Source organism: Mixophyes fleayi, chromosome 1 (genome assembly GCF_038048845.1).
Source record: "Mixophyes fleayi isolate aMixFle1 chromosome 1, aMixFle1.hap1, whole genome shotgun sequence".
Lineage (NCBI taxonomy): Eukaryota > Metazoa > Chordata > Amphibia > Anura > Limnodynastidae > Mixophyes > Mixophyes fleayi.
This window is the reverse complement of record NC_134402.1, coordinates 324,143,625-324,157,197: the sequence shown is the minus strand read 5'-3', so window position 1 is coordinate 324,157,197 and position 13,573 is coordinate 324,143,625. Positions and strand designations below refer to the sequence as shown.

The 13,573-nt window shown below is 40.6% G+C and overlaps 1 protein-coding gene across 1 annotated transcript in view; it reads right to left on the bottom strand.

The window, feature by feature from the left end:
- Window positions 1-13,573, bottom strand: part of MYO1H (myosin IH) — a 65,148-nt gene that overhangs the window by 31,617 nt on the left and 19,958 nt on the right. Inside the window, exons 11-14 of the mRNA XM_075210914.1 lie at window positions 7,388-7,493; window positions 5,361-5,441; window positions 3,086-3,177; window positions 2,048-2,142 (exon numbers count right to left, since the gene is read on the bottom strand). Of these exons, the coding sequence (XP_075067015.1) occupies window positions 2,048-2,142; window positions 3,086-3,177; window positions 5,361-5,441; window positions 7,388-7,493 (374 nt within the window). The remainder of the gene's footprint in view (window positions 1-2,047; window positions 2,143-3,085; window positions 3,178-5,360; window positions 5,442-7,387; window positions 7,494-13,573) is intronic.

Genomic DNA, 13,573 nt, shown 5'->3' with positions numbered 1-13,573 from the left:
GGCCAGCAATAGTCTATTGCTGGAATACCACTGTTCTATCGTTAATTCCTATGGGCTGGCAGCTATAATGAGACCAGCCCCATCCCTCCCGTATAGACCTCATTTACAGTCCTGGTTTGAGGCTGGGATGTTAAATGACTCGTGATGTGTGGTGGATTGAAAACAGCTGATTCGCTGGCTGTTTGGTCAAAACCGCCTGAACAAAGACAGGTTTTTTATACCTGCTTCTGATTGGCTCCATGCTGTTTGAGCTATCTTACCATTCAGAACATAAGATGAGTGAGCCATCATTGACTTATGAATTATGGCGGCAATCATTATTTATTGAATAAGGGGCAAATTAATATATAATTAACTTAAGGAGGCACATTTTATTTTTCATTATATTAATGGCCAATATTATTGTACCATTATATTATGCGGGCACTATGTACTGGCACATGTGTGCATCATAAATATTTATAGCCACATTAGCAATCAAATAGCATTGCCCAGTAAATATAATTATATATTCACATTTCGCCCATAATATAATACAATAATATTGCCTCTCACAACCACCTCTTTTGTTTTGACTCTTTTCCTGGTGGTCTGTCTCTCAGCAGCTTAGTAAATCTGGTTGTTTTTAGTTTGATCATGTTAAAAATTGCTATGGCGATTTGTAATGTCGTGTTTTGGGAAACTGCTTTTCAGCCTTTTACCTGGTGGTTTGGCCTATAGTAAATCTGGTGGTTTTAAAACTGCCAGAAAAAAACGCAGAAAACTGACAGATTTATCAAACCGTCCTTTAGTAGATCTCGCCCTTTTTCAGCTCAGGGTTGGTAGTTGTTTTTTTGCTTCCTACCCCCCATAGATACCTTGTGCTGACCAGTCATGGTCTGTCGTTTATTATATAATAGGGAGACCACTCATGATTTCCATATTATATTGGTCTCCCAGACTATCAAGAACTGGGTCTGATTGAGAATTTGGGGAAGGAGGCATGTTTTTTAAAAAATGATTTATTTATTGACTTTAAGTCAGGACTGGTGTTGAGGTCTATGGGGTCAGTTACCATTTTTCATTTCTGCGCGACATTCGGGACTTTTTCACATTTTGTAATGAAATTTGGCAGAATCACAATCAACAGAAAGTGTTAATAACAAAACACACACGTAAAATAACGTAAAATTTTATCGTGAGATAATACTTTGCTAATGTCTTTCCGAAGTATTTTCCAAAATATGTAAAATATGCAGAATGATATCAATGGCAAAACAACAGAAAACCATTGGGTATTTAATAAAGACAAAAAATTAGGCAGTTAAAAGATAGGTGTGCCTGAGACAAATGCTGAAATGGTACAATTCTTATATCTTACACAAAACAACATAAACATTAGCATTGACCATTATTATACTTTATATTACTATTTGCACACTTGCGCTTACTGGACCACCAAGCGCATTTCAAGGTACATGCCCACTTTCTGTTGTTTTTGGGTTGAACAGTAGAAGCACTTATGCACCTAATTCATACACGGAAAAGGACATTCCGGTCCATCAAACACTTCACATAGTTTGGCGTAAATATCTAAGTTTGTAAATCCATGCGCTTATGCAACCGGATGCGTTTACACAAATGTGATAGGACATCACAAAAGGGCATTTGCGCTGCGATTTTGCAATTTTGCACAATTGTAAACTGACCCTGCATGACAACAAGAACATCTACATTTTTATAAATCAATTTAAATCATTTTGCTGTCTGAGACAATAGCCTTATATTAAAGGACCACCTGTAGGTGTGATTCTGCATTCTGCTAAATCTATTATAAACAAGTAGACAATACAGTAGAAGTGACTTGGAAAGGCATGCATTGCTCTTTACAGCAAAATGATTTATATACAAAGAAAATCACATAATACAATCTATGGGGTGTTTGAAGGTTCAACAAGCATGAGCCCTACAAATAATTTAAAAGTCTAATTTTTTTTTGCCTTGTTCTTTTCACAAATATTTAATTTCTATTAATTCACCCAAAGAAAAAAGTAAGTTCCCTACTCACCTACAGCACAATATGTAACCTCCCCTGCATAGTGGATAATCTGGAAGTCCACCCAGTCGATTGACTTCCTATTCCCTGGGCCTGCAAGTTTGCGGCTGTAAATTACACACAGAGAAGAGCACATTCTCAGTCATTGTAGAGGGAAACGCTGTAAAAATGTACTATAAAACTAGTCAACTTCAACAATAAATAAATATAAATTGTAGGTGTCGCCAATTAAATAATGGGTTAAATATAAAAAAAATCTGTAGGATGTAGTTTTATAGTAGCATATCTTTAAGGCAAATCAAATGAAATTAAACTTTAGTCATCATGATGCTTTATCTAACAAAAAATATTTAGTATTATGTAATTTATAGAATGTGCATGATTTATACCCAGGGCATTCTTCCCATGAGGCAAGGTGAGAAACAAGTCTTAGGGGTATATTTACTAAACTGCGGGTTTGAAAAAGTGGAGATGTTGCCAATGGCAACCAATCAGATTGTAGCTGTCATCTTGTAGATTGCACTAAATAAATGAAAGCTAGAATCTGATTGGTTTCTATAGGCAACTTCTCCACTTTTTCAAACCCACAGGTTAGTAAATATAGCCCTTAGCCTCTACTCAACTCTCCCAGTACTCTGGTCCAATACTTGAATACAGAAGGAGTTCAGGGTGTCTCATACGCTCCTCCTGCAATCACTGTATTGCCTGACAGCATGAGAGGAGTGGGGAAGGAGAGAGGAAGAAAGTATTGTTCCTTTAATGCCGCCTATTCCTCTCACAGTGTCACTACCTATGCTCAGTCCTGCAGTGAGGGGCTGGTGACTGGAACAACAAGGATTGTGTATGGAGGGAGGGGGTGGCAGTGGTGCCTCAAAAGTAGGTGGAATGTTCTGATCCCACCATATTTCTCTCATGATTGCTTTTACTACTACACAATACTATAATACGTAATGTTACAATATTTCCATAGGGTACAGTGCTACGTTAGCCCTTCATAAATTCTAAATAATAATAATATCATCTCAGATAACACAGGTTTCACACACTTACGTTAGGAAGTGAGGGTGGTCTCTAACCTTCTCTTCCAGTTTTGCTAGAAAGCTGAGGTCTGTAGCTTCCCCGGGTCGCAAACATTCCTCATCCTATGACAGAAGGAGAAACAACATAACAACATCACAAAGCAGTGACACTAGAAGATGAGTGGTATGTGCCAAATATATAACAATGACATAGCATTATCTCAACCCTGTAATCAGTAACTTCCATTTGTATTTCATTCCATCTGGAACACTGCGTGAGCAAATTGTTACATGACCACTCAGTGACAGCTTGTCTCTATGAAGCCTAAGGAAAATGTGCAAATATTTATTTATTCGTTGTTATGGTTGCAGGTACGGTGGCTCTAGTTTCCCACGTGTTCTTGCCCCAACAGGATTGAAAATCGTATGACCACACCCATTTGAAGCTCAGTAAGGTGCTCAGTAGTGGACTCAGTAGAGGGTCCAGTGTGAGGCTGTGGTGTGTCCTGCAAGAGGCAGGGAAGCTGACACAGGGCCAGCTGGAGACAAACAAGGGGTCTGTTCAGAGTTGGATGCCGCCGGACAGGAACTCACGAGAGCCCTGTATTTGTAAAAAAGTGAGAGACCACATTAACTGATTGAGGAGTGAACCTCAACTGTACAAGGAGTTTGTATTGTGGGTACAGCTACTAAAGAGAAAGTGGTGAGGGGCTTAGCTGATAGAGAGTGGTCAAAAAAGGCTTCAGTGTTCACAGTGTCTCTGACCATTACACAAAGCACCATAACCGGGACCCAGCATCCCTAAAAGCTATTGGAATAAAGAAAGTCCCAAATTCATGGAGAGGGGGCGATTATGTGTTAGCCATATCAAAAGATTAAGCATGATGCCATGCGATTGTCAACAAACGTAGTCCCAGCTGGAGAACCCTCCACTATACCCTTATCCTACCTCATTGGAAAGATCAATCAGGAAAGGCCTCCTGACAGGCGCTACCTCCGGGATCTCATAGAGTCAGGAGTGCTCATTCCCAGGGGGACATCGGTAACTGTAAGTGCCTTATTTCTCTTTTTCATTTACATATACGTAACTTGCCTTAACATTTACAGCCAATCAGCCTCTGGGGGTAAATGTATCAATGTTCGGATTCTTCAACTCCAGCGAGATCGGCATCTTCAGCGCTTAAATTTAAAGCGGCGGTGCATTGTAAAGGGAAACTTCCCTTTACAATGCAGCGCCGCTTTAAATTTAAGCGCTGAAGACGCCGATCTCGCCGGAGTTGAAGAATCCGGACATTGATACATTTACCCCCAGATCTTTATACTGTGAATATATCACTCAGTCCTCTACTGCTACTTGGAATTTGACTGATTGCATTATTACTTATATATGCGAACTGGAGTCCCATTTCAAAGATACAAGGAACGGCACATTGGCTCTATTAATGGGAAAACAAGTACTCTGCTATAGTAGTGTTTTATCATTTATAATCTGTGAGCTTGGGATATATTTTCTTAACATTTCTGCCATATCGGGACTGAGGAGTGAACATTATTATTTATATACAGATTGAATGTTAAATAATGTGTACGGACCATTGTAAAGTATCTTTATGACTGTGTGGTTTAACCTGTCTTAGAACATATGCAATATAATTTATGCTTCATGAATTTTGTTTTACTTAAGCTTCATGAGTATGAATTATATATATTCCTATTCTATTAAATATCCGTTTCTCCAAATATTATCTCACATTTAGTAATCAGACCATTATTAACTGTTCCACATTCCCAGCTAAAAGCTAAATTTAGTGTTGCGTTTACGTTGGGTTAATAGTAGGAAAATTGTCCTGATTTTATTTGCTTGTTGTGCTTTGGAACACCTTTTTGTACACTTGAATTTTAGAGGTATACTTTTCCTACTGGTTGCACACATGAATCTTAACATTAGGGAGCAAAGATAGGGCAAAACTGTTGTATATTTACTAGCATTTGTCTAATTTGCTAAACACTGGCCAGGGGTTAGTAATGATTAGTAGATATGAGTTACCATACATGTCAGCTATTTGCACCTTATTACTCTATAAAATATATAATCACCTATATAGGGAGCAATTTTGTGGGCTGACCCAATATTCATTCAGCCCATCAATTTATTAGGCACTAATAACACCAGTGAGGTATAAGGCGTATATTGCACCTTGATAAGAAAACATGCCTCCGGAGAAATGGATTGGTACTATTTCACAAAATGATATATTATACCTTATATTATCACAGTACTGAAACATAATATATTAATATATTACCATTATAGCAATTATCCCCTTGTGCTTCTCTTCAACTAAGTCGCAAATAATTTTATTGTCAAAATACTGGACAGGCTCCCACTGTTTAGGAGAAAAAGTAGGTTATTATTACCTTGTATATATAAAGCAAATTTGTGTAGCACTGTGTGACATATCATTACATACAAGAACATCAAATAAATGGTAAATGACAAACAAGCTTACAATCTAATCTTGTGATTTATTTTTGTTTAGTAAAAGGTAGTAAAGTAGAAGATTGGGCTTGTATGCTGCTGAACATCAACACCAAGATCTCATGACATATTTGGATTTCTTGTACATGAGGAGCTATTATTTCCCTCCATATAGACAGTATAAACACATTACAGCATATTATATAATATATTTCTTTTATGGAAAGAAGCAGTACTGCTGAATATTCATAAATTCTAAAATATTGGGAAATATTCTATATCTTACCTGGAAAGGTTTCACACTATATTTGACATAACGATCATCGTAAAAATTATATTAAGTATTATTTGTGGGATGTGCAATTATTACCAGAAATTTCAAGTCCAAATGAGCTCATCTTATCTCAAGATGACAGCTTGAAAACAGGAATTCAGAGCATCCATGCACAACCATAAAATATATTATATTAAAATGACTTAGCTGTCCCAGGATAATTCCACACTTTATTGACCTGAGACATATCACCACCATTGGAGTCAAAGAAATCAGCAAAATTAAAGTTCCCTCATATTATAGTTTGGGATTTTGCTATCTATTCCATCCTGGTGGAATCATATGTATGTGGGTGGATATTTTTTAACACACACGTACAGACGGAAACTTCATGTACACACATTAGCAATGAGGAAATTAAGTGCAGTAGAATGTAAAAGCAGCTTCTGTGAGTTTGTCATGGTGATGTGCCTACTTTTGCAGCTTATGGCTACTTATGCACATAAAGATGGTAATAGAGCACATTAAGATAGTAACTTTCTTTATGTGCACAGAATTCATAAGCACAATGACTTTCTGATTAAATCCTTATAACTATGTAAATACATTTATGCGCCTAGTACATCATCATCATCATCATTATCACCATTTATTTATATAGAACGACTAATTCCGCAGCGTTGTACAGAGAGCTCACTCACATCAGTTTCTACCCTATTGGGGCTTACAGTCTAAATTCCCTAACACACACACACACACACACACACACACACACAGACTAGGGTCAATTTGTTAGCAGCCAATTAACCTACCAGTATGTTTTTGGAGTGTGGGAGGGAACCGGAGCACCCGGAGGAAACCCATACAAACACGGGCAGAACATACAAACTTTTCACAGATAAGTCCATGGTTGGGAATTGAACTCATGACCCCAGTGCTGTAAGGCAGAAGTGCTAGCCACTAAGCCACAAAAATAAAATCATGACTTTGCAAGCCTCATATTTTAAATGAAAAATTGGGCGTTGAATGAGTAATTTATGTGCAAGATGGGTATTGGCTGACCATTAATGCCTGCATAGAAGATGTGTGAAAACAGAACTACAATGGCAAGCTGTCCACTCTCAATGGCACAGAGTAATTTAAAACTTTAAAATGTCTGGCACAGGTTGTACTACCCTAAGTTGTTTAATCGCAAAATAAGTATCAAATACGTTAATATTTTAATGAGGCATCTCATCCTGACAAGGCAGGTGGGTCATAAGGACCCACGTGCCTGAGGCAGTGCTTAGAGATGGGGTTTCACCTGGTTAGCACACATACCTGGTTTGATAAGGGGCTTGATTTCATCTCAGATAGGCTTCCTGATTGTGCATATTCTTACATGTTGTAGGTTTGCACATACATTTTGGCATTATGATGCCTCAGACAAATGCATCTAAGCATTAAATAAGTAATATAATGAAAAAAGAACAACTAATATAATGAAAAAAGAACAACCTAAAATAAACTAGGCTCATGTGAAGCAGGCAGATCATTTCTTTTTTTAATGACAATGACTTAATAGCAGAGATATTCCATACCTCAATTCCTTCTGTTTTATATTCCTCTTGTTCTGCCTTTAGCGTCATTGTAATGAACAGTTGCTGTAGTTTTTCATTACAATAATTAATGCAGAACTGTTCAAAGCTGTAAACATAGCAGACACAATTAAATTAAGCGCATTCAAATTAACTTTCAAATGTCCCACCATAATTCTTGTGTATTGGCATACAATTTATACAATAAATAAATACCGCTTGAAGATATTAGTACATTGTACATGTTTTCTTGTTTGTTCGTGTGTTTCTTTCAACCATTGTTATAAACTATTAACTTCATTTACAAAACACATTTAATGAGCAGCTCAAGACGCATTGTTATTGGACCCCTGCGTCTAAATGGTACGCCCTAATATGCCTACTCTCCACTCTGAAGCGACACCTACGTGAACTAGAAGTGCACCTAAGTCTTCTGGGGGGGAGAACAATTTGAGTCCAATCTCCCATCACTTTCCAGCCATTCCTTTTATTAGATGAAGCATTTCCACTTTTCTCTACAGTAATGCTTGTTTTCGCCTCCTTGAATTCTTTAACTTAACATGAGTGTGAGAGTTATCGATACTGCATTTATTGCACATGGCACTTTTGCATGTTTGAAGCTTTGCTTTAGATCAGACAAAGTCCACTTAGAAATGTATTTTCTGTTGACTGCAACTGTGTAGGCCCACCAGCTCTGGGCCAGTGCAGAAATCAAGTCGTTTTGTGGAGTGGAAATAGCCATTCACACAAGTATCAGCCATAAAGATGTACTATTTCCACCCGTTTATCTCATTCCAACAATCTGGCTTATGGATCTCTTTTTGTACTGATCCAGAAAGAACTCCATCAGTACACCCAAATCCTCCCATCAGCTGGTGCAAACTTCTACACCACTATTTTGCTCCTTAAACCTGTGCGCTTTTCAGGAAGCTTATACAGGTTACAGAAATTAAGTTGCATGGTGTAACACCCCCCTAGTGGTGTTCTAGTAAAACCCTGCACTCCGCTTCCCAATACCCTTCACACGCAATCTCGAGGCCGTTACTGGCGGTCAGCTGCAGCCAGGTTGGGGGTGGTGATAACAGCTGCTCTTTGCCCCAATACTTGTGGTATGTAGGTAGCCGGATGGTCGTAATCTGCGACCCCGTGACAAGCATAGCCAGGGTCTCCACTCCATTAATTGTAACGGGTAACGTGGGACATTGTCCGATGAACTGGGGCCTCCAGTTTTCTGGATCCGGATCTATTCCCGGGGCTCGCCCCGAGATTCGGCCCTCAATCTCGGGGTGTCGGAGTTTAAATGTTCGTTTTGGTCGCAGTGTAATAGAAGTCACAATAATTTGGGCGCCAGACCATCTCTATGATAAACTGAACTTTTATTTACACTCCTCTTCCTCCAGCACGATAATCATAATGGTTGCAGCAATAAAGAAAAATATATACATCTCCTTAATCTCTCCAGCACAGTTCTTAATGAGCAATACGAATAAGGTTGCAAATATATCTCATTACTCTCTCCTGCACAGTTCTTAATGTTATCCAGATGTTAAATAACATAAATCATAGGTCTCTTACACTCCATACTCACTGCAGATCACCCTCCTCTGCAAGGGCACTCACATGGATGCTAACAGGCAGGCAGCTTCTTCTCCATGCAGCTCTAACACACGCTGTGTACCTCTCAACTGCAGCTCATCCCTCCTCTGCGGGGATTATGTCTCCTGTGCTCTGACACATCACTCTGTGTACTCTCAGCCTCAGGATCTGACAATACAGCTACCATGCCTCTTGTAGCTACCCTCCTCCAGGGTCTCTTCCATGCGAAGTGTCCCCCTCTCTCTTGGGTTCTTATAGTGACATGGAGTTCTCCCCCTCATCCAGGGCACACATTCCTTGCCCTGGTGCAGTCACCATGCTCAGACTTCCAGGGAATGCTGGGGGAGCCTGGGAGAAAGCTCCCACTCCCAGTCCCCAGCTACATCTCTCCTCTCCTGTGTCTCCTCTCTCTCATTCTCCCCCCTCGGCTGCACATCCTCCCCCTTGTTCCTTCTACCATGCTGCTCTCTCTCCCTCCTCCTTCCTGCACAACCTCTTCCTGTTACTCCCCCAGCCAATCAGTGCTTTCATCCTCCTCCTGTCAATCACTCCTGGTCACAAGTTTTCAGGAGCACAATTAACCCCTTGTAGCCCTGCATTTTAAAAGCGTTTATGCACTCCTCTGTGCTGTTCAACAGGGCTTTGGGGTACCACACATGGCACCACCAAATGGGTTATTAGTACTACTCCTTGGCCATTTTGCCCTTCATAACTGAAGTCCCATGTCCTCAAAAAACATAACTGAGAGAAATCAAAGGGAAATAAATGTTAACAATATTATACACCTACATATAGAGGCTCATTTTTTGTTGGGCACAAGCTCCAATTTTTAGCATAAAATACAGATTTTCATACCCTGCATGTGCACCAAAAATTACCATTTTAAAAAATGGCACAGTTTATACAGAATTAAAAAACTGTCCTGCACTAAGTCAGACCTAGAGCCTGTGCAGTAATTTAACTAGGCTCAGAGCCTAGGAAAAGAGGACATTAATTCAGGCAGAGCCTGTGGCTACATTTATTTCAGGCGCTAGGTCTGTCAGCAGTTAGTAGTCAGCCCAGGTTTAGAGAGACCGCACCCAGTGTATGTCATCGCCATCTTGGTTCCCATTGCCCGCCAAAATTCCTGGCGCCATTTTGTACTGGTCACATAGAGCTGTAATTCTCCCTGTGTCCCTGCACTCTGTGATCAGGCCCCCATGAAAGCTAGGCCTGGGGTAGTCCCTATTGTATCATGTGATCCATTGTGTTTTTAATATGTGAAGTGTTTCAATTGTTTTTTGTTAGTGTTTGCTGGATACTCCTGTACTCCTCTATCCACCATTGTGCACTACAGTGTGTAGTAGGGGCGAGCTGGGGCGGGGGGCAGGGGGGCATCGGTCCCCCGGACCGCTCCGTCAGCGGAGGTCAGCGATGCAGCCAGGTCAGCGCACAGGCTCATTGATGACGCGGCCGCATCACCTGTCATGTGATGCAGCCGCCTGTGCGCCCCCTGGGCTGAGATTCACCAGCCCGCCTCTGGTGTGTAGGGTCTGGTAAGGGATCGTGGACTACACCTAGTAGGCTGCAGTGTTACACATGGCCCCAACGCAGTTGTTAGAGCTTTGTTTTTGTTGTAATTAGACTAGGTTGGGTGGGATACACTAGACATAGTTTAGGGCCAGTCAGCTGTGTGGGAAAGGGTTTGTTCTGTTTGCCTCCAGAGCCCTGAGAGCAAGTACGTATACTGCAATTAAGAAAAAGGACGTATTAGGTGAGTGGTCCCTGTCTTTGTGTTTGTTTGTCCTTGTTTGTCTTGTGCTTTTTTTTCCCTGCAGGACGTTGCTGGTTGGCAGTTATAGCAAGGAGGAGCCGAATATAACAAGACGTTGAAGAATTGGTACATCCACTCATGGAAACCTTTTCTGAATGTCCCACTGGTTACCTCGTGATCATTTCTCAGAGGCGTTACAATATGAATTAACTTCATTGTAGTTTTTATTCTATTAGGATTATAAGCTGGACGAAAGAAGAGGATCCATGTGTATTTAGGTTAGAGATGGTCACTGACCCCCGTGTTTTGGTTTTGGATTCGGTTTTGGATCTGGATTACCGTCGTGTTTTGGTTTTGGTTTTGGCTTTGCAAAACCGCCATTGCGTGTTTTGGTTTTGGTTTTGGTTTTGTTTGGTTTTGTTTTGCTATTTTTTGGGAAAATCCATGTTTTTGGGCCTAAATTAACCCAATTTAGTGCTCCAACTGTTTTAGAGATAAGTAATCTAATTGTTGAGGTAATAAATCATCCAAAAAAACTGTTTAATTCTTCGTTGGTAGGCCTTCATTTATTCTACACATAAAACAGATTGTCTCCCTCTCCATCTATGCATATTGGCAATGCAGCCATCGTCTTTGAATGTATATTACACCCTACACTTATAGTTAAATATGTAAAGAAATGGAAAAAGCCAGTTTGGTTTCTGTCTCTCAAGGCCCCCCTCCACTTGTATAAAATACCAAAAAATTCAGCCATTATAGACTGTACAATATTAATTGACATGGAGAAAGCCAGTTTGGTTTCTGTCTCTCTAGGCCCCCCTCCACTTGTATAAAATACCAAAAAATTCAGCCATTATAGACTGTACAATATTAATAGACATGGAGAAAGACAGTTTGGTTTCTGTCTCTCTAGGCCCCCCTCCACTTGTATAAAATGCCAAAAAATTCAGCCATTATAGACTGTACAATATTAATTGACATGGAGAAAGCCAGTTTGGTTTCTGTCTCTCTAGGCCCCCCTCCACTTGTATAAAATACCCAAAAATGCAGCCATTATAGACTGTACAATATTATGAAAAATGGACAAAGCCAGTTTAGGGTCACTCTGTCTATGACACCCTACCCTTAAGGATAAATTGCCCTAACAGCAGCCTTTCAAGATGGTATGTGATATGGAAATGCCACAAGTCCCTTTCCTCTTTGGGGGTAGATTGCACCCTACACTTACATAGAAAGTTTTAAAAAGATGTTATCGGCATCATCTTCAGCTTAATCCTCACCCTCATCAGTGTGTACGTCATCATCACAGACTATCAATTCATCGCCGCTTGAATCTGCCATTAGAGAACAGTCAGTGCTTGGATGTCTTGGATGGTGAAGGCCTTCCTCGTGGAAGATGTAGTTCATTTTTATAAACATAATTTTCTCCACATTTTTGGGAAGTAACCTTCTACGGCGATCACTGACTAAGTTCCCTGCTGTGCTGAACACTCGCTCAGAGTACACACTGGAGGGTGGGCAGCTTAGGTATTGCAAAGCAAGTTTGTACATGGGTTTCCAAATGGCCTGCTTTTCTTCCCAGTAAGGAAAGGGACTGTCTGACATTTCCATATCAACTACCTCTTGAAAGTAATCCTCCACCATCCTTTGCATGTTTATACTCGTATTGGATGGAGTTATGGGCAAAGTGACACATTTTTTTGAAAAATCCTTCAAACCAGCCCAGATGTTAAATTGTTCTGGTCTGCCCCCTGTGTCTTCCCTGCTTCTTTTTTGGAAATTTAATTTTTTACGAGCAGCAGCTTGAGAAAGTGAAGGAGGACACGTCGTCAAGCCGAGGCCCAGTTCAGCGGCCAACTTGCTGAGCAATAGCTCCTTGCAAAAGTTCACATCTCGCTCATTTACAAGTAAAGACTCACTGTAGGTTTTAAACCTTGGATCAAGCACAGTGGCCAAAACGTACTGATCCGAGTTCAAGATCTTAATAACTCGAGGATCATTGTGAAGCGAATTAAGTACTTGATCGACAAGGCCAACATACTTTGCTGAATTGCTTGCGTTCAGCTCCTCCTTCATTTTCTCAAGCTGCTTTTCCAATAGTCTAATTAAAGGAATGACTTGGCTCAAACTAGCAGAGTCTGCACTCACCTCACACGTCACAACTTCAAATGGTTTCAGCACCTTGCACAGCACTGAAAGGATTCCCCACTGTGCAAGAGTGAAATACATCCCCCCTCCTTTCCCAATGTCATGGCTTGTGCAATATGCTTGGATGGCTTTGCGCTGTTCCTCCATCCTCTGAAGCATGTACAGGGTGGAATTCCACCGAGTTACCACCTCTTGCTTAAGTTGGTGGCAGGGCAAGTTAAACTGCTCTTGGAGCTGCTGTAATCTCTTACATGCTGTGGCTGAATGCCTGAAATGGCCTGAAATTTTACGGGCCACTGAAAGCATCTCCTGCACCTCACGGTTATTTCGTAGGAAGCTCTGCACCACCAAGTTGATGGTGTGAGCAAAACAGGGAATATGTTGGAAATCACCCAGCTGTAATGCTCGCACTATATTGTTGGCGTTATCTGAAATGACATACCCTGGGGAGAGTCCGAGTGGTATAAGCCATGCATCAATCACATCTCTCAGTTTGTGTAACAAATTGTCAGCCGTATGCCTGTTAGTGAAGCCGGTGATACAAAGAGTGGCCTGCCTGTGACAAATGTTACGTAGTGGTGTACATGCTGCTGCTGTTCCTGCTGGTGAAGGTGAATGACCAACCCAGTGGGCTGTCACAGTCATATAGTCTTTGGTTTGGCCACTTCCACTTGTCCACATATCTGTGGTTA